Source organism: Uloborus diversus, chromosome 8 (assembly GCF_026930045.1).
Source record: "Uloborus diversus isolate 005 chromosome 8, Udiv.v.3.1, whole genome shotgun sequence".
NCBI classification, from domain to species: domain Eukaryota; kingdom Metazoa; phylum Arthropoda; class Arachnida; order Araneae; family Uloboridae; genus Uloborus; species Uloborus diversus.
In genome coordinates, this window is record NC_072738.1 from 89,381,878 (window position 1) to 89,404,604 (window position 22,727).

The 22,727-nt window shown below is 32.4% G+C and overlaps 1 protein-coding gene across 1 annotated transcript; it reads left to right on the forward strand.

Annotated features, from left to right (window-relative positions):
* The first annotated feature begins 35 nt into the window (after positions 1–35).
* LOC129227784 (docking protein 5-like) lies at positions 36–22,727 on the forward strand. The gene is made up of 7 exons (XM_054862393.1): positions 36–473; positions 4,166–4,266; positions 6,576–6,798; positions 11,090–11,206; positions 14,916–15,105; positions 16,375–16,519; positions 21,911–22,727. The coding sequence occupies exons 2-7, from the start codon at positions 4,201–4,203 to the stop codon at positions 22,151–22,153; spliced, it is 984 nt and encodes a 327-aa protein (XP_054718368.1). The 5' UTR covers positions 36–473; positions 4,166–4,200; the 3' UTR covers positions 22,154–22,727.

The window sequence follows — 22,727 nt, forward strand, 5'->3', positions numbered from 1 at the left end:
TCCGCAGCGGTTCTGACGTGCAAATAGTTATGGTGGGTCAAGCGTTGAAAAGTTTTTAGTAAAATTGTAAAGAATTATTAAATTCTTTTGCAATATTCATCAAAATCTCTAGAAACCTTAAAGGTTGCAATTTGTTTGTAATCCATTGTGATTTGAAGTTATTTTCGTTCGAGTTCGGCTTGATTACAAACTAATAATTTGTCCTGTAATATCAAACGTGTCAAAATGTTCTGACGTTTCTTTTCTGCTCTAAAAACAAAGGTTACAGATTTTCTTTACAGTATTGAAGAAATTCATTTAATCTGGTGCTAATTACATTATTGAGAAATGTTAATAATATTTTTTAATCGGAAAAATCATGATTAAAAATCGTTTGCTTAAACATTGTAGTCATAATTCTGTTGGACATTGTTGCAGATATTCTTCATTTATAGTATGCAAGCGCTTGCATCAATTTATTTTCATTTGCAAAGGTATGTGCTATATTTTTGTAATTTATCCATTTAACCTCATTGTTATCTGGAATTAGAAAATGTTTTAAATTTATTTTAATCATGTCCCCCTAGAACTGTTTTCGCAAATATTGTGTACAATTTATCAACAAATCTATCGGATTTGTCTCTTGAAGTGAAAGTAATTAGATATCTTTACTAAATTATATACGGTTAATTATTAATGATTTATTTTCTTTAAAAAGAATATTTCCCCTTTTCTATTGTGAAGCATATGTAAGACGTTGGGAGCAAAAGTGGTGCTATGTAACTTTTTAATAATTTGTATTTTGATCATCAAAAAATAGTTATAACTTTATTTAAAAATATGTAATCAATTATTTGCTGATAAATAGTAATAGGAATTCGCTGAGGTGGCTGTGCCCTATGCCTTTCAAATTAACTTTTAACATGCCCTGCCTGCCCTCTTTTCAATACACCTTCTTTGCCCATTTGAAGTTTAAAACACTTGTTTTTGAAAGCAAATTTTCTCAAGGGCGAGGTAAAAATTCATGCACACCTGACTTTGAAACATAACTCCCTTGTTTTCCTAATCCAATCCTTCATTTCTAAAATCATTCATAAGCAACATTGGAAAATTCAGTCTAATGTGGCTTCTGGGGATTTTTTTTTTGAAAAAAACTACTTGCCAAGTTGTTTTGTTACTCACCTGGGATTTTCAGGACCCTGTGCATTAATATAATTATAAATTAAATTTATAAAAATAATGAAATCTAATTTCTTTCTTGAAAATTTGTATTTATTCTACATTCTTCGTAAAACTTATAAAAGTTTCTGAGATTCAAATTTTTAATACAGTAAAAACTTGCTACAACGATATTTTGGGGAGCTAAGAAACATGCTGTTGTATAGGGATATATTGTTATATCAAGGGCCTACATATTTTGGAAATACAATAGGTTTTTTTTTTATCTTAATGCACTACCCAGGCATAAATGTATTTGGGTGATTCTGCAAAATCTTAACTATATTATGTCCCTGGAGCCTAACACAAGGATTGTTTGGCCTGGAATTTTTTCCACCTGTTTTTAATAGTTAGAAATAACTTTTCCGGTGTTATTGCCTTCCTATTTAAACAATAACTCCTTTATTTTTACCTACAAAAATTTTTGAATAACCAGAAAGTCACTCTTTTGGCGTATCCCCATTCGTTTCTCAAATATACTTAAATTATTCAAAAATGTTACATCAACATTCCACAAATTTAATTTGTAGTACAGTAGGCCCTCGTTTTACGCATTGGTTACATTCCACAGAAATTCCACGTAAATTGAGACCTAATAGTAGTGTTAAAATAGGGGTTAGGTTCTGTAAATAAAAAATAAATACTTCATTCTAGTGATGACTAATTGCATAATAAGTTTAATGTGTACTTATATCGATTTCTATGCACAGTATGCATAAAGAAAACATAAATTAATTTTGTGTTCTGTTTGTAAAAAGGAGCTGGGTATGATAGTCTTTTGGCAGTCATTAAGAATTTTTCTCTAATTTTTTGCAGAGTATTAACACATCCTTGACCACTTGCCTCATTTCCATGATAGAATCTTCCTTCACTAACAAATCAGAAAAATCATTTCTATCGCTTAGGAATGGCTCAGAATTTTCAATGTGAACGTTTTTGGTTGTGTGTCACCCGTGTTGGTATTAGTATGCAAAAAAATTAGTAGAATTAGTATGCAAAATTTTTTTTTTATTGTTCAGAGTTTTAGTTCTGGCAAAGCTAAAAATTTAAAACTTAGTACAATTTCCAACTAATTAAATCTACCCTGAGGATTTTTCATATACAAAGACAAATGTGGGTGTTCCGTTAAACACGTAGCCTCCGAGGCTCCCTCAGCTTGCGGAACCTGCCTGCACCAGTTGATGTTTCCATTGTATTTTAGTTTAGATCGAAATATGTGCCTTACTTTTAATCTACTTTCACTTGAACCAGGAAAATTTGGCAAGATGCCAACAGCTTATGAGTTTTGCCCAGCAGCTGTAAAATTTCTCAGAATTGATGTTTTAATCATTATTCCTACTAATAAAAGTTGTACAAAACTGAGACCGAGATATCCGAGGAAATTTAAAAATTGTTCGATGCCTAGATCAACTCTCAGCTTGCTGCTGTTCTCAAGGCAACAGACACATAAATTTTAATAGCATAGAAAAAGGTTATTCTTTGTAACACTAAAATAGTGTATCTTATCAGAGCCAGATCTTCAATTTTTCTGAGACTTGGCTGAGATTTGAAACTGGCGCCTTAATTCATCTTATTTTCAGTTTCAATATCTAGTTTGAATTTGCATATTAAAAAAATACATATATCATCGTCTCGGAGCAACAATAAGATATCCCACTATTACTCTTAGGCAACAATATAGTGAATTTATAAAGTATAAGGAAGGTTTATTATTGAGAAATTATGTACATATTATTGTTGTGAAGGAAAGTAAAAGGAGGGAGCAAAGAAAATAGTCAGGCAGGAGGAGTTCAGGTCTCTTCCCTGACGAAATTTTCAGGATTGACTTCGAATTTTGAAATTTATAAAAATTTTTGATTATGTCCTGCAAAATTTGGGGGTCAAACCCAGTGGCAGATACAAGGGGGGAGGAGGGTCATGACCCCCCCCCCCCCAAAAAAAAAACTTTCCAAAATATTCTCCGTTCACATTGTGTTCAAACACTTTATGAATAAAACGTGAACAATTTAGTATCATTTTCAATTCAGTAATTATTTTTAACAGTAAGTATTTAAACTTCAACCTCTTTCCCTTGCTTTTGAAATTAATTACACTGCTTATGTCCTATTAGAGGCCTTATTCCTGGCCAATTTGATGCATTTTAATGACTCACAGGTATTTTCAAAAAATTTTCTACCCAAAATCGAAGGGTCATTCTTCAATGTGACCTCCCCCCCCCCCCTAAAATGGTATTCTGTATCCGCCCCTGGTCAAACCTGGACATTTGGCTAGCATAATTATAATGGAATTTCTATATGGTCCATTCAACCTCGTTATAAACAGGGGGACTATTAAAAAATGTCCGTATTTCCACTAAAATTCAAGAAATTTTTAGAGGTATTACTATCATTATAACAAGAATGTGAAGTAAATCTTAGAATGAAGTGTTAAAATTACTTTACTAATTAATAAATGCACTATTTTTTTCATCTTATTAAAATAATACATTCAATGCACAATTGAGGCAGTGAGAAGCAAAGGAATATAAGTGGACTTTATAAAGTTTTTAGTAAAACAGGTTTAAAGTTCAGATCCTATGTAGGCTGTCATTGAACTTTTTTTCTAAATCATGCTGTATAGCAGCAGCCACTATAGCTACTAGTACCAGCTCTTGCCCCAAAGCAGATTAGAGGGTCCCCTATTATTTGTACTGTTCCACAATTTTAATTATGGCACTTACATCTTTTAGCTTTTCACTGCCTTACCTAATGTATTGTTGTAATATTAAAAATAATCTTTCTTGTGAGATACAAAGTAAACATTTTGAATAATATTTATCTAGATATTGGATTTTGCTGAAAAGTTCCTAAAAAACATGTATTGGTGAATTAATTAGGAAAATTAAAAATATCAAATGTTTTTGATAGTTTTAAGCAAATGTGTGTTGACTTTTTAAAAATATAGCTACATTCTTATATAAATCTCATAGGTTTGTAGTTGATTCCTCATAGCATATTTTGAGCTATGGCAACTGATGTCAGTGATATTGTGAAGCAGGGTTACCTGAGGATTCGAAGTCGCAAACTGGGTGTAAGTATTTAAGCACTGATATTTTCCTTATATCATTTTTATTGAACCAAAAACTAGGACTTCTTTGTCATTAAGCAAAATTTTTTTCCCTTTAATAAAGAAAAAAACGGGACTAGCAACACTTGATTTTTTTTTTTTAAATTTTGTGAACTTCATGATGTTCTGAAGATTTTTTATATGTTTAAGTTCTAAAATCTGATCTCCAAAAATGAGAGTCTTCCATTTTTTCTTAAACTTCTGAATTTTTTTCCAATATTTATTCTAATCAATTGAAACTGTATGATTTACTCATATTTTCCCTTTTGTAAAAATTAAAATGGGCCAAGCAAAGCAAATTTGGCCAATCTTTTAAGTTTTCATAATTAGCCATTGAAAACTATCCTTTGTGAGAAAGAGTAGACTACTCCTTCATTTGTAGTAGGGTCATTTTCTCTAAACTGCTAAATTCTTGTCCTTGCTCCAAAAATAACAAACTAACTAGTATAGAAATAAAACTGATGCTAGAATGCTTTAACAACATGTTTTTATGTTTGTAAAATAAGTTAAAACAAACACTCTATTATTATTATACATTTAAATAATTTTTTGACATGATAAATGTCATTCCCCTGTGTGTCCCTACTTCCATCTTAAAGCAAAATCAGCTCTAAAGATTCAGGAAGCCATGTATATTTGTACAGAAATTGTTGTTTAACCTCTTAACAAGTGTTATGCGATGTTGTAAAATTGAAAAATAAAAACTTTTCAAGGTTTGCACTATTTAAAAAAAAATAGTAAAAAATGTCCTTTGATTTTTTGTCATTCCCCTGTCGAGGAATGGAATGAATGTTTCTCACACCTGGTAATAGTTGTATTAACTCATAATTTAATCTTTGAGTTCTGGTCTCATCATAGAAATAATCTTAATTAGTTCTTTTTGAATAAATACACGGTGTCGAGTATATTCGGGTGATCTCAAGTTAAATCTTGATAAGTATTTTTAATGACTGTCATTACCCTGTCTTTGATAATTCATTTAATTTTGTAATAATCGCTCAATGAATGATTGACTTTTGTTTGTATAGAGTTTCTCCCCCTTACTTTAAGCGACATTGATATTTGTTGTTTGCAGTTACGACAATATATAAGTTAACTTTAATTTTTGTCATTCCCCTGTCGTCCTTCGCCTGTAAAATGTAAGGGAAACAAATAACCACAATAACTACTTTTTGGACACCACGACATTGGATCTTTTTCAATTTCATAAAAGTAGTGTTTCCTTTTCCCACATAAATTATAATATCGTCAGTAAAACACATTATTTCCTCTTAAGTGTCATTCCCCTGGCACAGTGAATGCCATTCCTTGCCCTGTCCAAATTGTGCTGTTTAGGGAAAATGACCCAGTAGTGAGGGGCATACTTGCAAGATTTCCACGAAAATATTCCAAAACCTTATTTGATTCTGAAATTACTTGAGCTGTTCATTTTCGCTCCATTGTTGATCTTTCAATTAACGGAATCACACACGATCAGACCATTCATTCATACATTTTTTTATTGTAGATTATTAGTTTGTAAAATAGTAATGAAATATTACCAATGTTAAACAGTAAAAAAAGTAAAATACATTTGCAAGCCTTCAGAAATATTCCATGTAGTATATTTTATGTATATATTATTGTCAAAATCAATTTATCTGTTCAGAATCTTGAATACCACAGATAGACATGTCAAACTTTCAAGGGCCCTTCCTATTAAAACAAGAATTAATGTTAAATTAAAAATTTAAAACAGTCCCTGACCCTGATAGCCAACTTCACAATTAAGTTAAATCTCATTGGTCAGAAAAACCTATAAAATTTGAATATATTTAATTTTTTCCAGATAACATGGGAAAGCACGGAAAAGGAAAGATAATCACAACTTACTAAGTTTTGCTAATCGCAAAAGCCGAATCATGAAGAAAATTGAAAATCCTTTTAAATGCCTTGCTTGCTAAAATCAGTTACTAGTATTTTATTTCTTAACAAATATAATCTGATCACAGATATGAGTGTTGAATCATTGAGCTTGCTCTCCTTATCTTCCAAAAATGAAATCATTACCAATAGCAGGAATAGAGGCTTGGAATCTATTTAAAATTTACTAAAAAGGGCTATAATTCACATTCTATATAGCTTGGAAATTCCAAACAAATTCCATCCTATGTAGAAAAATTTGTACTTTCGGTTTGTTCTGCAATTAATTACCTAATTAATTTGACTGTTTATAGATGATTTATGTGCCTATATATTTTCTTTTTTAAACATTTTGAATAATATTTTTCTAGTTGTGGCAGAGAAGATGGATTGTATTACGAAGAGCATCCAGCAAAGCTCCATGTCGTTTAGAAAAATTTGTGGATGAAAAGGCAGCTCGTTCAGTGACTGGTCACAAAATTGCGCTTCTAACCTCTGTAAATACAATATGTAGAGTCCCTAACAGCGTTAAGAAGCATGCTTTCTCTATCTGTTTTTTGGATGGGTCAACAAAATGCTTCGCTTGTGATTCCGGTAGGTATCTCATTGTAAAATAGCTAAGCTATACATTCGTGTACTTTTTTTACAGTAAACGTAAAAAAGTTGTAATCTATGATTCTGGCAATTGTTATGTAAGGAAAATTCCCACTTTACTCGAGGGTTCCCCAAACTAAAATTTTGGGAGGGGGAAAATTCTCAATTTAACTAACAAAATTCCAAAATTTTAACAAATGATAAAACACAAGCATTCACATTGCACACATACATAGATAGCATCTAATGTGAAGAAATATTACTCATCATTAAAAAATAAATAAATAAAAACAAAAAATAATCTCAACGTTGCAATATTGTCTTCAAATTTACGACAGCAAAACTCGCAGAATAAAATTTTTTTTGGAAGTCACAGTGACCTCCAAAATGACCCTCCCATTCGGGCATTCCTGCTTTTACTCCTACTGCGTGAAGTATGGTAAGCTTGGGGCATTCAATTAAATTTTTTTCCATGTAGCTGGATTTGCATAGGTTTCTTTATATGATTGTAGGGTAAATGTTTTAATAAATAACTGTAATAGAAAAAAATTAATGCAACTTGAGCTTAAATTTTCCAAGTGTTCAAAGTGACAAAAAAAGTTATGCTCTGTAAATGTTTGAGACTGGTGGTTGTTCGGAGCTCTACTTATTTGTCAAATGACTTTATATTCATAAACTCAGGCCTTTTTTTTGTATTGAAAAAGGGCTACCTTGAAACCCCGAAACATGTCTGCAGTTTTTTTTTTGTGCAAATTTTTGGATTTAATAACCGAAATTTTTCTTGTTAGCAAAAATGTTTTTATTTATTTGTAATTGGCAGTTACAATTGCACTAAATGTTTTACTAATGGTGCTGTTTCATTGTAAAAGGGCTACTAGAATAGTAAAATTTAATGAAACTTATTTTCCAAAAGAGCCTGCATGGTCAAACCCAGCATTACACTGAAGGAAACAACGTCCCTGAGCCCCATTCCATTGAGGATTGTCACACATAAAAATGCAAATGCCTGGACATAATATTTGCTTAGGAAACAATTTATGACTTAGTGTTTTTGTTTTACCTCAACCTTGATTTGTTTAAATTGTTAGATTTCTCACATCTTATTAGTTGCTCTGATATCTGCTGTTTCTCATATATATGTATCCTCTATTACTATATTTTTCGATGATTTACTCAGTTGACTTTCATTTTTGTTTTCCCACATTCAAAAAATGTAGTAATTTCTGAAAAGTGTTCATAAAAAAAAAAAAAAAAAAAAATCTTTTGAAATGAAATTGATGGTTTAGAATTTTTACTTAAATACATCTATATTATACTTTCATATATTACTTTAAAAAAAAAATCAAATTATAGCTATTTAAATGTAAATTTAATAAAATACTTGTAATAATCTTTTGCATCTTGAATGTTTTAAATTGAATATCTCCAGTTCAATTTCTACCCTTTTGTTTTGAAGATTTTTTAGCCTCGACCCCTCAAGTATTAGTGTTAGCACTACATACAGTCAAGAAAATTAGCAGAGCTAACTGGACTCCCCTTCTGCTTGTTTTTTCATTTTGTTTCTTCAAAACAAAACAAAAATGGTTTTTTAATCACCCATTCATACCTGCCAACTCTCCTACCCCCACTAATCTGTCAGTCTTCTGACCAGAACCACAACCTTCGCCCCTCCCCCAAATTTCAACACATTTGCTTTTTTCTCTAATTAAAATCCCCTTCTACAAAGAATTTGCTATTTTCAATGGCAATAGTGCAAATAAAAACCTTTTTACTGTACTCTCAGGTAGTAAACTTACATTTCCACAAAAATGTCAAGTCTTCATTTCTGTGGCCTGTTTTCAATGTTTCTGATTTTCCAAATGGTCAAAAGGTTTTTAGAGTATGATTGCTTGTAGTAATGGTAGTAAAAAATGTATGTTAAAAAGGAATGAAAAAGATACCTGTATGCTTAAAGGAAAAAAGATTTTTTCCTTGCTATTTTTTCTTCCTTTTCCTGTATTGCATATATGTGTTGAAATTATATGGGGGGGGGGGGGGCTCAAATATTTTCCTAGAAGTTTAGCAAGATATTTTCCCTTTTGGAAACCGATATCAGTACAGTTTAGAGATATTAAAATTTGACACTTTTAGCAACTTATTCATTAATGACTGGAGAAGGAATGTTTTTATACTTTGCAAAGAAGAAAGTTCTGAAAGCTAGGAAGTTCTTTTTGGGGGGAGGGGGGTGCTTGAGCCCCCACTTGTCCTCCATATGGGCGCCTATGGTTGAAATGCAATCTTTTTAAACAAAAATAACTTCAACTTATACTTTTAAATTTTTTTACAACTGTTACCAAGGACCTGGTCAACATTTTAAAATCTTATTTTTTTTTCTGAATTTAATTCTTCATTTTTTTTTTTATGTATTGAAGGTATTAATAAACAAAATAATACTGAAACTTAATCTTGTTTAATAGCATTTAATTCAAAATAAATTCGTATCTGGTTCTGATTTTAAATGTTTATTGATTTCTAGAATATGTGTAATTAAGTTAATTTCTTGTTAGTGATAAGTTGGAATAAAAGTAGAAGTGCAGGAAGCATTTTTTTAACGTACATCACGCTTATTAAACATATTAATTCATCTAAAAAGGAAATAAAATATTCATTAGGTTTCAGAATTTGTAGTACTGTTGATCATGATTTGATTGTTCTATTTGAAAATGAAAAACTATCAAGAACCATCTAAATATTAGTCGCATCGAGAGGTATTTTTAGAATATTTTTTTCAAGGCATGAAAATACTTTGTGAGTGTTTGGAGGAGTGAAATAAACAAAATCAGTACAAATAGGAAAGAAAAAGTAATGATCAAATCCATAATAAAACAAAATTTGTAAGGATGACATGGAAGATGACGAAAAAAGACAAGATGTTTACTGTTTTGTTTTTTAACCTTTCTTTGGAATGTTTGAAATGTAATTGGGCATTCAAATATAATTGAATAGAAAAAAACTGGTTCAATACAACTATCAGTTTTTTACTGGTTTTCAAAGATGTTGTTTTTTTTTTCTTGAAGGGATTAGTTGTTATTTATTTCTTTAGTGATATATATTAGAAATTTACATTTTGGCTGTTAGAAAAGTTGATGCCTTTTTAGTTTGTTGGCATTTTCTTTTTCAAAGCTCACTTTTGTCTTATTTTCTTTCATCAAAATGTTCAGAAATTTTTATAAATACTGTATACTCTTAATATCTCGAACTTCGATGCCTCGAAAACTTCGATATGACGAAAAATTATTTTTCCCCTTGATTTTGCGTATTTATCTAATGTTATTTTTCATTCTTATGTCAAAGAGTTATTAATCAAAACCTTGTTATGTCGAATATTTTTCAAAGTCAAATATAATTGTTTCAGGAAAACTGCAGTCTATTGTCTCGAAGCAATTTGAGGAATGTTTCCAAAAATTTCTCACACCCTTCATTATTTCTCTCAAGGGTTAGAGTTAGGAATGATTCGGAGAAGCTTATCTGCTGTCACTTTCATTCTAAAGCCTGGGGGTGTCCAAAATTTTAAGTACTTAGAAGCCCAAAAAACCTACCTAAAACTTTTTGCCCCATTCTCACGCCATTTCGTTGGACCTTTTGACCCTCTTTCCACCTTCGTAAAAAGGGTAGATGAATGGAAAACCCCTTTTAAGACACAGGGAATGGTGCAATCCTTTGTCCAACTTCCTTTTGTTCCGGACACTCGCAACTCGTTTGAAGCCGTTCTGCAACTTGGTAATCTAAATCTTTGATAAGTTTGGTCGTGTTAAATCACTACATATTGCTACTTCACTAGAACGTTATTTTTTCTCTATTATTTTTTTCTCATTTTAAAAACTAAAATTTTTGTTATTGTGTCAAGATCTTTTTTCAACATTCAATACATGTTTCCACTTATTTTTAACAATTGTAACTAATTTTTAGAATGTTATCGTATATTGATTATGACCTCATTATCTCGAAAACTCGATATCTCGATTTTTGTTTACTGTCCCTTCAACTTCGTGATATCGAGAGTATACTGTATCTTTGCTATTGACCATGCCATGTTTCTAATTACTGAAAAACTCATGAAGTGTTTCAATTTTTTGGTATTATTTAAATTCAGGCCTTTTGCAGACGTTAAAAATTTAATAATTTTTTATCTACCATTCGACAAATCTTTCTCTTGTATTTGTGAAAATGTCTTTTATCATGAACACATGTATCAAAACTTTTCTTAAACAGAAGTTTTCTTACTTTAATTTATTTTTTCTTGATTTATTAGATATGGAAGCAGACACATGGGTTAAGCTTCTTGTCCAAGAATCTCTTGTTCCTCAGCCTGGTTTTGCTACTGGAGAGCCAGATGTGTTAAGTCCAGGGATTCAGAAGGAGTTGCAAGGTTAGAATTTCATTGAATAAATCTGTAATGACACATTGGAACACATTTCCCACAAAATGGACCATTTCTCCCAAAATGGCCCACAATGTACTTGTGAGCCATTTCACTCTCATGTGTGGTGCAATTTAACGCAATAATTTTTCCCAACATTTTGTTATAAATCTTAATATTTTATTTAAACAGAAGTAAACATATTTTTTAATCTTTACATTTGATACAAAGCTACTTCTGACACAGTTATATTGTTATTAATTAATTTTGTTTTTTGTAGTTAAATTAATTTGCATGCGTCACGTGTGAGACATCCAAAGTCAAGCACTTGTAACTTGCTATATAAATTAGTTTATATTTTCACTCTATTAATATAGCAATGACAAAACAAGTTGTAGGTTGTGAAAGTTAAGGTTTCAAATGACAGGAATTCAATCCGTTTGCATTACAGACCTGTTACAAAATTTTGACCCTTTCAAAATTTGACCCTTTGGAAAATTCCAATACAATTTAAATGTATCTTTCTCAATACTTTCAACTATCCTAGCGAACATGAAACTTGCATGAAATTCTAAGCTTATTGAAATGTATTAGGATTATTAAAAATGATCTTGCTGACATAGTTTTCAGACTGCTTTATTACATACTAGTGGTACCCGCATGGCTTTGCCCGTAGTAGAAAATTAAAACGTCGTTTGGTTCGCCTGTATATTTACAAATAATGGATGATAAAATTCTCGCCAATTTGCTATATTCATTTGCCTGCCCATTTTACTGTTCCACGTTATGATAATTTCGTAATTTATTCGTCCACGTTTTGATAATTTGCTCGATAAAATTTTCTTAAAATTGGAATAGAAAAAGATCATTATCGAATTTTCGAAAAATCGCTTCGAGGTGCACAACCCCATGCTACAAATTAATTTTGTACCAAATTTCATGAAAATCGGCCGAATGGTCTAGGTGCAATGTGCGTCACAGAGATCCTGAAAGAGAGAGATCCAGATAGAGAAAGATCCAGACAGAGAGAAATCCAGACAGAGAGACTTTCAGCTTTATTATTAGTAAAGATATTTGTTGTTGAAATGTTCCTGTTTTATGATGCCCACATGTTTAAAATATCATAGGTTTTCAAACATTTAGTTTTTTAAAGTTATACATGTTGCAATGAAGGACTTCAGTTATTTTGACTCACACACACACACAGTCCTTTTCACAAAATTCCAATTTATGTTTCAGGAAATTTCAAACTATTTTTTACAAAGTTCTCAAAACAACTTTTGGCATGAAAACCATGACAGAGTTTGATCAATCCACTAATGTTAAACTTTTCTGAAGGGTTTTCATTGCCTTGGTGCCATTGCATGATATTTTAACTTTAATAAGTTTACTTCCTTAAAAATATCATTAACATTTGAAACAAGAAATACTTTTTTTCTTAAAAGTCAGCAAAATGTTACATAATGTTACCATCTAATTAAAAGTGCAATTAAATTCCTGGTCTTCACCAGTGGCTCCCAACCTATTTTGTTCTGTGAATCCTAGTTGTTTTTTTCTTTTTTTCGTAGACCTTCTATCTAGGGCTAGTTCCAAATCAATTAGGCAGTGTATTGTAAATATCATAATTGAACATTCAAAGCAAAATGAATTAGATGGTTTTGTTTTGTATAAAGTGTTTAAAATCATCAAATGAAAGAGGACTTTGCATTGGACATGTTATGCAGCAAATTAGAGATTTATCTGAACTATGTGAATATTAATGAAGATTTTAGAATCCTGTTTCAATATTGAATTTTTAAACAATGAATAACTTCATAGACCATTTCATTAACTGGCCAAGAGACTCAGTTTGGTAGAGTTTTCTCCACTGGAAGAATAAAAGGAAAAAGAACGTAGCCTTTTATTTCATACTTTGATTATTAAAAAGGCCCCCTAATGCAAATTCAGAAAGATTACTAAATAACAAAATTAGTTAAGAAATAAATAAGTAAAAAAAAAATTAATAGCAAGAATGGTGCTTTGAGAATATGTTTCTAATGTTTGGCTTCAAATATTTAAGACTTACTTATAGGGCACTCTTTGCAGCATTTTTTCTTCTTCTTAACTTAAAATCAAAATAAATCAATAAACAAATTTGCATGAAATCATAAATTTTTATTTATCTCAAAAATTTTTTCATGTTTTAAATAGTTTGAAGTTTTAAAACAAGCAGTTTTTCCGTTTTTAGGTAACCTTAAATTTCGTCTGTTCTCATTACAATTATCCTGTCACAAACAAGTGGCATCAATGAATATTGAATACAGAAAAAAATCTACTACTGAAGGTTTGTTCTACACAGAGAGAGAGTGAGAGCTTTATTTCCTCCAAATTTAAAACAGAATTTTAAGACTTATTTTGGTGAAGTTAGTTTTTGTCTTGTATATGAAAGCTAGCTTTCCTATTACAGTCGAACCCCGATTTAACAAATTCATCGTGACAGAAACTTTTATATGTTAAATCGGGTTTATTCGTAATATCGGGGTGCGAAAAAAATTTCTTTAATAATCACACTTATTTTTTTAAAAAGCCGTAATAAGCAACTACACTAAATGATCCATAATTAGAAAGTACACTTTTTATTCAACATTCCGCAAGTTATTACAAACTAGTTAATTTGAAATTTTGTTGTACTGAGTAATAGATTTTGACAATTTTCTTGATACTTAACTCGAAATAGTTCTCTTTCGAATTTATGGAAAAAATAAAATACCGTGTCATTTGCAGCCTGCTACACGAGATATATTTTTACTGTTTCCATTCCATGTAAAGCATTAGAAAAAGTAAGTTTTGGAAAGAGTTTCATAATTATTTTCAACAACAGAATGGCTGTTCATTCCCACTTGCCCGTCAAACATAACTGATCCCAAGAAATGTCTTTTTCTTCTTTGCACAAGATGGAGATATCATTTGGGAAACAATCCAATATTTCCTATCTCAAATTAACAAAAAAAAAAAAAAAAAAAGACTGTTAAAATAATTCGTTAATTCAGGATTTATTACCCGGTAAACGAGTTTTTGCCTTCATTTTAGTTGGAGGAAAAAGAAAAATTTGCTAAAACGCGAAATTCGTTAAATAGAGGTTTGTTAAATCAGGGCCCAACTGTATATAAATAAGTATATTATGTAAGTATATAGCAAAAATTATGTTAGGTGCTCTACAGTCTGCAACACTAATAGAGTGCCTGAATTTTCGTGATACCTTGCTTTCATGGGATTCAGGCTCGTAGATCCTTACTTGCTTCTCTTGGATCCATAATTTTTAATTTCATTGCTATGGACTCCTGGGGGGTCCCTGTGGACCACTTTGGGAACTGGCCTTTATGCAGTTGGCATTTATGCTATCATTTAAGGTTACTTATAATAAATACATATGCTCAGCAAAATTAGAAAACAGGCTTTTTCAGAAAAAAAAAAAAAAAACCTTGCCCTTGACCTTTTTTTTTTTGAAGTTTTTAAACTTAAGTTAAATTTTACTATTTGTTTTTTCTCTTTTCACCTTCTCAAATTCCTCCGAATTTCATAATGCCTTTAAACATTCATCATTTGATGACATTAATGTAATTATTATAAAATTTTTGGTAGTTTTGTTTGTTATTCTGATCTGGGGATTAATAAGTATATTTTTGCGCAATTGCTTTCGTGGTTTTTTTGTACTGATTTACATTTTTTTTTTGAGCAGAACAGTTTCACGTATACTTGATGCCAACACCCAAGTTGGATGTATTTGGAGAGTGTCTACTTCAGGTTACTCATGAGAATATTTATCTGTGGGACATCAACAACTCACGGGTAAAACTGGTAGCATGGCCATTGACTGCACTGCGTAGATATGGTAGTGATCCATCCAAGTTCACTTTTGAAGCTGGCAGGTCAGTAGATTTTTGGGTAATTTTTAGTTGTCTTATTTTCTAACATGTATTTTAATTAGTTACATTATAAGTTGGCTGTTGAGAAAAAAAAATCATAATTTAAAAATCATCAAGCAGGACTTCCAAGGTAATTTTGCTATGCACAAATTATGCATTTTCCTAAGATTCTGCCTTCTGCCATCCCCCCTGGAAAAAGGGGAGTTGGAAGCAGAACCCAAAATCAATCAATCATGAAATTTGCAATTTCAAAGCTGAATTTCTGACATTTATTGTAGCAAAAATATATTCAATGCAATGTTTTAAAGCAAGAAATAAACCACCTATTTTTTTCTGATCATAATTTATGAATTTCTTTATGAAGCAAAATAAATTGCACAAGAGTAGCCTTGTATTTATAAAATTACTAAAACTTACAAAAATGAACCCTCAAACTCGGGTTGTCAAACTGGGTGCCGGGGCACCCTAGGGTGCTGTAGGAAGAGGTGAAGGGTGCCGCGAAATGTCCATGTTGTCAACATATGTGTTAGGTTGCTTTGCACTTTTGATTTTTTTTTAGTCAAAAAAGTTTCCAACTATAAAAACAAAGGGAGAATCCCCAATAATAGGAAAAATCCACTCTTGATGGCAAGCATAAGAATTTTACCTTTCGACTTCTGTCAGATGTTGATTTTGCTCCTCTTTAGGAGGAGTGGACAACAGATCCAGTTGAGTTCAGTCCTTATCAGTAAGCAAGGTGCTCCAAAAATGTAGTAATTTAACTACCAAGGACACAATTGACTTTTTTGAAATACTTTGGTAATTTATTCAAATGAATGCTGCTGCACTAACAATCTTCCAGCCATTATTCTGTAAAATAATGACAATATGAAGAAATTTTTTCATAGTCGAGATTTTCAGAAAAATAAAGGGGAGAAAAATCTCTCAACAAAAATTCAAATTAGTAAATCAAAAATGTTTACTTATTATTATTTGATGTTGATTGAATCATATTGAATGGAAAATGTGCTATTCAATTTAGGTATATTTTGTCAGTATTATTTTTTTTCTGTTGATTAAAGTTTTAAAAAATGAAACAATCTTGTTCAGTGTTTCTGAAGATAAGAATTTTATGTGCCATCAAACTTGTTATAGAACCAAATTACTGGTGAATATTCAAGAAGTTATTCTTGAAGGTGTTACTGTATCCATGCATATATTTAGCTTGTTTAGATATTTAGCTTTCATTGATTTTGCAAGTTCTGTAACTTTTATTTTTATTTTTTAATTTAGGCAATGTGTTACTGGCGAAGGCATGTTTGTGTTTCAAACTTTAGAAGGTGATAGAATTTATCGCAAGGTTCATCAGGCTACTTTAGCCATAGCTGAAGCACATCACCGCATGAAAGAACACAATGAGAAGGTATTTTCTAATCAGGTAATTTAAGAATTCCTTTCCTTAGTTTTTTTTTTTTTTTTTGCCTGTTTTTACAGTGAAATCTCGTTGCAAAGAATACCAATATTTTAAAATATCTGTCTCAACAAAGTAAATGTTCAGTCCCATTTAGATGTTATTAAATTGCTTGAATTTTACTACAACCAAATTCCTGGTGCAACAAATAAAATTTGCGATCCTAAAAGTGTTGCAATGGGATCTCAATATATGTATGCATATGTCATTAAATTTTGAAAATACACTCAAACCTGTTTTTGTGTGTTCTTTTTCTGTGCGATTTTTTTTAATATGAATTTTTTTTTCGTGCGGTATTCGAAAATTTCAATCACATTGAGACTCAATTGACGAATTCATTTTAAAAACAAGTGTAAGGTTTATTCTTCAAGTGACAACATAGGCACTGTGACCTTTCAAAAAATTCTTATTCCAGAAAGTTTTGTCTGACTATTTGGCAAAATTATCATCACTTGGTTTACTTTGATTTCTTCTAAAGAGAAGCAATTCCTAGTTATTTTGTATGTTTTTGGGTTATTTTCTATGTGAGACTTTTTTATGCAGTCCCTATCCACAATATAAAAACATGTTTGAGTGTTCATCCCCCCCCCTCATTCATTTAACAGTCATTTTAAAATTTGCTATAACTTCTTTTTCAAACAAAATTTTCTTTCCTTTCCAAAACATGAGATTGTTTAACATTTTATGTTTTGAGATTTTAATGTAATGTAAACAGTTCTTGTTCTAATGTCAATGTTAGAAGTAAGATTTTAAATCTAGTTGTCACAATGATACAATAAAGTTCTGTCTTGTACACCCCTGATTAAATTTCAAGCACTCTGATTTTTCCACACCTTGAATTCAAAAATGACCACTGTTTTTTCCCGTCACCCACGTCCCTACTTGGTGCCCCAAATGTTTTTCATATTTTAACAGCTTCTTAACCATTATTTTTATTTGAAAGGGAAGGAAGCATTGTCTTAGCAGTTAACATTCTTCTAAGGGGCTAAGGAATGGAAAATTTCAAAATCATGAACATTTGTTGTGGAGGGAGATTCTTATGGAGGTATTACCCCCCCCCCCTGAACTATAAAAAAAAAATCATCAAAAACCATCTTTTTCTGGATTTGTTTTTTCATTTTTTTTCTCTTATATCTTAGTGTAAACACGAGTATGAGCCTCACTTCTATGGCATGGGTGCAAGACCTTCCGTCCCAGGACGGATTTCCGTCTTGGACAAAATTTCCGAGACGGAGGTCGGGACGGAAAGAAATTCGATGAATTTTCTTTCAGTTTTTACTAAAAAAGAAAAATTGAGTGTTTGAAAAATATGCTTTAACCACTAGATCGTTCCATAACCACGAATTTACATCGACATTCTCTCGATTTTCTGCCATGGGCCTGTTTTGTTTGCAACGTGCTTTTGGAGGAGTGGCTTTTTAGACTCGCGCCGTTTGACTTTTTTTTAATGTGTAAACTCTGTTATTTCCAACTCACTGCATTGCAGACCGCGGAGTAGCTCGCTATTCTCCCTGATTTTTCGAAATAATCGTCTCTAATTGAAATTTTAGCCTTTTCTCTTGCTATTTTAGATTATCCTTTCGTTTTTTTTTCATTAGCAGTTTTTTTTTGCAAACTTTACACGCATAAGTGAAAATTATCTGCGCTCTTAAAATGTCTTCAAGTTGAATCTGAATCATCTATTTAGAGTGATTGCTGATGAGATGAAATGTTTACACCACAACAAAGGGCATCCAAAGGGAATTTTAGAAAGAATCGGGGTGAAATTTCAAGCGGGTTTGAAACATCGATGGGCAACCGTTCCTGCAGTTTTAACAATAGACTTGAGGAATTACAAAATTCCAATGTCATTCAATACAACATTCGCTAGAATGGAAATAGGGGGGAGGGAGGGAGAGAGAGAAAGAGAAATTAAACGAGAAAAATAACGGCAGCACGAGTTTGCGAAAAACCCTGCTCTTGCAAAGAGGGTAAGTTCGCAAATTAACCCACGATATTGAGGTCTCAAAACGTTTATATCTTGGACAATCTAGGGGGGGGGGGGCTACTCAAGGGCTGCAGTATAAAATATTGAAAAACTGAATTGAAAGCCATTTTTGAAGCTAGGAGTGCTTCATTATTTCTCCTCCGCAAACTCTCAAAAATTTAAAAGTCAAAAATGTTTAGGCTGTCTTTAACGATGTAAAAGTGGGGAGGGGGAGGTTTAAAAAAATGAAAAACTGGAGTATTAAAAACACTAGTTTAGGCAATTTTTGGTGAATTTATGAGAGATGGTTTTGGTGTTCTAACATGAAAATGTTGTAGCTGATATATTAAAATTTCTTTGAGACTATACTTAAATGGACCTAAGAGAAAGGGAATTTGGGACCCTCTCCCAAAAAGTGTTTGTAATTGAAGTCATAAAACTTTTAGGTTGTCTTTAATAATGTCAAGAGAAGGAGGGGGCTCTCTTTAGGCGAAATTTCGAAAGTGGAGTCTTAAAAGTGCAACTTTAGACCATCTTGGGGCTCGGGGTCCCCCTTCCCCGAAAATTATTCAAAGCTGAAGTATTCAGAACCATGAGCGCCCATATGCAAAATTTAAAGGGGGGCTCAGATATTTTACCCATGGTTTAGCAGGATAATTTCCCTGTAGAGACCGATTTCAGTACAGATAAGAGTTATTAAAATTTGATATTTTTAATAACCTATTCATTATAGGTTGGAGAAGAAATGTTTTTCAGTTTTGCAAAGAAAAAGGTACTAAAAGCAAGGAAGTTCTAATTTTAAAGGGGGGGGGGGAACTTGAGCCCCCACTTGCCCCCTGTTTGGGTGCACTTGTTCAGAACTCAGCTTTAGGTCATCTTTGGAAGCCTTAATAAGGGGGAATTCGAAGGCTTTCTCTCAATAAATTTTGGAACTTAAATTCTTAAAACTTCGGTGATGAAAAGGGGGAACCGCAAATTTAACTCAAATTTAGTGAACTTAGGGGAAGGAGTTCGGGTGCTCTCTCCCCCGAAAATTTCTCCATGATGAAGTATTGAAAGGCTATTTTGGCTATTTTTGAGTGGAATTCAGGGGGGGGGGGGGGGGTCTTTCTCGAAACATTTTCGAAATTGAAGTCTTAAAATTTTGGGGAGTTGCTCTTTCAATAGAAAAATAAATCTCAAACATAAACTTACATTGCCTTTATTAAACACAATAAGAGGAGGAGGGGGGGGGGGGGTATTCCGTCGCCCAGCCCGAAATATTTCCGTTTCTAAAATTTTAAGAACTCTGTTTTGGGCTATCTTTGTATGATTTAAGGGGTAGGGTATAGGAAGAATCTTTCAAAAAGTTTCCGAAATTAAAGTATTAAAACTTTTAGGCGGTCATAAGTCATGTTTTAGGTAAGGAAGGGTACTATTCCTAGAAAAAAATTTAGAAACTGCATCCTTAAAAATTCAAATTTAGGACATTTGTGGTGAACTCAGAGGAAGGGGTTCGGGAGTTCTCTTCCGAAAATTTTTTGATGCTGAAATATTTAAAACGCCACTTTAGGCTATATTTGAGTGCCTTAAGAGGGATGTGATTCGGGTGCCCAGCCTGGTGTAAGGATTCAGTTACCCTATTTCTTTTTTTAATTAATGAATATTGGAAAGTGTACTTCGTTTAAAAAATATATCTACTTTACTGAAGCGGTTTTTTTATTGCTAATTTCACCACCTGCTATCTAAAAAAGAATTCTTTTTCAAATGAAGACTGTATGGGGGAATGGTGCCATTCCATTATCATTAGTCGCCCATACCCTCCCCCCCCCCCTTTCCTTCTTTTCTGGCGCTACCTTGGGAAACTTTCCGATCAGAACTGATTTATGTTGCAAAAGTGAAAATCTTATGTCCCAAGCGATCTTATTTCTTGCAATAAAAATATTTACGATCGGCAAAAAACTGATGGCGGGGAGCTGCGAACGCTTATACCCCTTCCTTTTAAAACATCGTCTAAAATTGCGTTTTTAGAACTTCAATTTCGAAATATTGCTGAAGTAGGGTAGGGTTCCTGAACTCCAGCCCTTCGATAATGCATTCAAAAAGCATATAAACTTATGAAAAATGGAGTGCAATTTCGTTTCTAAAGCTTCAATTTCGGGAAGAGCCCAGAGCGTCCCCCCCCCTCTTTCTCTATTATTTTTGAAGGTCGCCCAATATTGATTTTGGGACTATCAGTTTGAAATAATTGATGTAAGAGTCCCTAAGCCTCCTTTCCCTGAACGTTACCAAAATGGCCTACCATTGCGTTTTTTGGACTTCAATTTAAAAAAATTTCTGGGGGAGAGCTCCCAGCCCCCCCCCCCCCGTTATTGCCGGTTTTTAGGTTTTTGGAATTACGATAACGCTTAAATATTACAATTTAAAGACTTAAAATTCAAATTAAACACAGATTCAAAAATTGGCATTGTTAAAATCTACAACATTTATACACATAAATTTTTCCTTTAGCACGTATGCCGGGGAAGGGGGGGGCTGAAAATATTTTCCGTCTTGAACACATTACCAAACTTGCACCCATGTCCTATGGAGTTCAGGTTCAGAATTTTTTTTGACAAAATCTTAGAGGCACAACATGTTGCATACGAGTCACATATCTAATCTTCAAAAAAAAAAAAAAAAAAACCCTTCCAGTATAAATTATACTTTTTCAAGTTACATTCACAAATGTAATTAACATTAAAAATTAAATTGAGTATGCATATAATGTAGCATTAGTGTAAATTTATACTTTTTATATGCACCGCCCCCATTGTTTATCATTTCTTGATATTATTAGGAAGTGATAAACAATGGTTGTGACAACAGAGACAAATTGTTTGTTTAAACGTTCACATCATCATTTTCTAACAATAACAAAAACCATTAACAGTATTTTTAAGTACCATTCTTTGTAAAAATCTGCAATAGAATTTGAGCTGTAAATAAATATGGGCCTATTTTAATGCATAAAAATATTTTAACTATCTGTTTTTAATCTACATTTATTTAAAGTTAATATTTTGTAACTGGAGGCTCGTTCTCCCCAAGATCGACCCCCCCCTCCCCCTTCTAAATGACAGAGCATTCCTTCTCCGAACCCGATACCTCTTTCCCAAAAAATTATAAAATTAAGAAAGGGTAGCATATTGGTCACCTCAGAGCAACAGTATGATATCTTAGTGTTATTCCTGGGATTAGATGTCTTAGTGTTGCTCTGAGGCGACGATATATCAAAATATGGTCTCATAATGAAAATATAAAAAGTATATAAAAAGAATAAACCATCAAACTGATTTTGCAACAACCCTGCCTCAAAGAGTTAATCTGAATTTCAAAGCAAGAAGTAAACAATTCCATCCATTTACTTGCAGGAAACTTCATCTCAGAAAGGGTCATCTTCTCGAAGTGCATCTTATCCTTCCGGCTTCCCGGAGTCCAGTCCCTTCCTCATCACGGAAGATAGCGATGACGATCGCCAGGAAACTGTCGTGTCCAACTTGCGTGTGGTGGCAGATCATCGCCGCATGGTTGCCAGTGAAGAGACACTCGCACATCGCAGGCCACGCTCCAAGTGCAGCTTACGTTCTCATCTGTTGCAATACGGAAAGCAGTGATTTCTATAATGGGACATTTTTGCATTTGCAGAGAATATTTTTGTGTGCTCCTATCATCACTCTGCTTTTTGTATAAATGAAGGGACGTGCATCGAGATGGATACAATATTTTTATTAGTTTGCTGCAGCAGTGCATTTGGCATGAGCTCGATGAAGCTTGGTTTTTGTTTGAAATAGATAGCAGTGCTTTTCTAAACTAATATGCAAACCTGAAACTCAGTAGTTGTTTGGGAAATTATTTTTGTACTGTTCAAATTATTTTAATAAGATAATCTCATTTTAATCAAGATTTTTAAGCCTATCCTATTAAAATTCAACTATATATGTGCATGCATGTTTGACTAAAGGTTGCATCTGGTTGGCTGTCGGCCATCATCACATTCATGTAACATTCAGTGACAATTGGCTATTTCTCGCCAAATGTGATGCCAACTTGCTTTCATCTTTTCGATTTCTCTCTTAGCTCATAAATGCGCATAGTGATGCTGAATCACTACAATAGGCAGATAGATGTGCTACAGGTGCCGCAGATCTAATTTTAGATTACAATTTGTCCTCAAATTTATGATTTAGG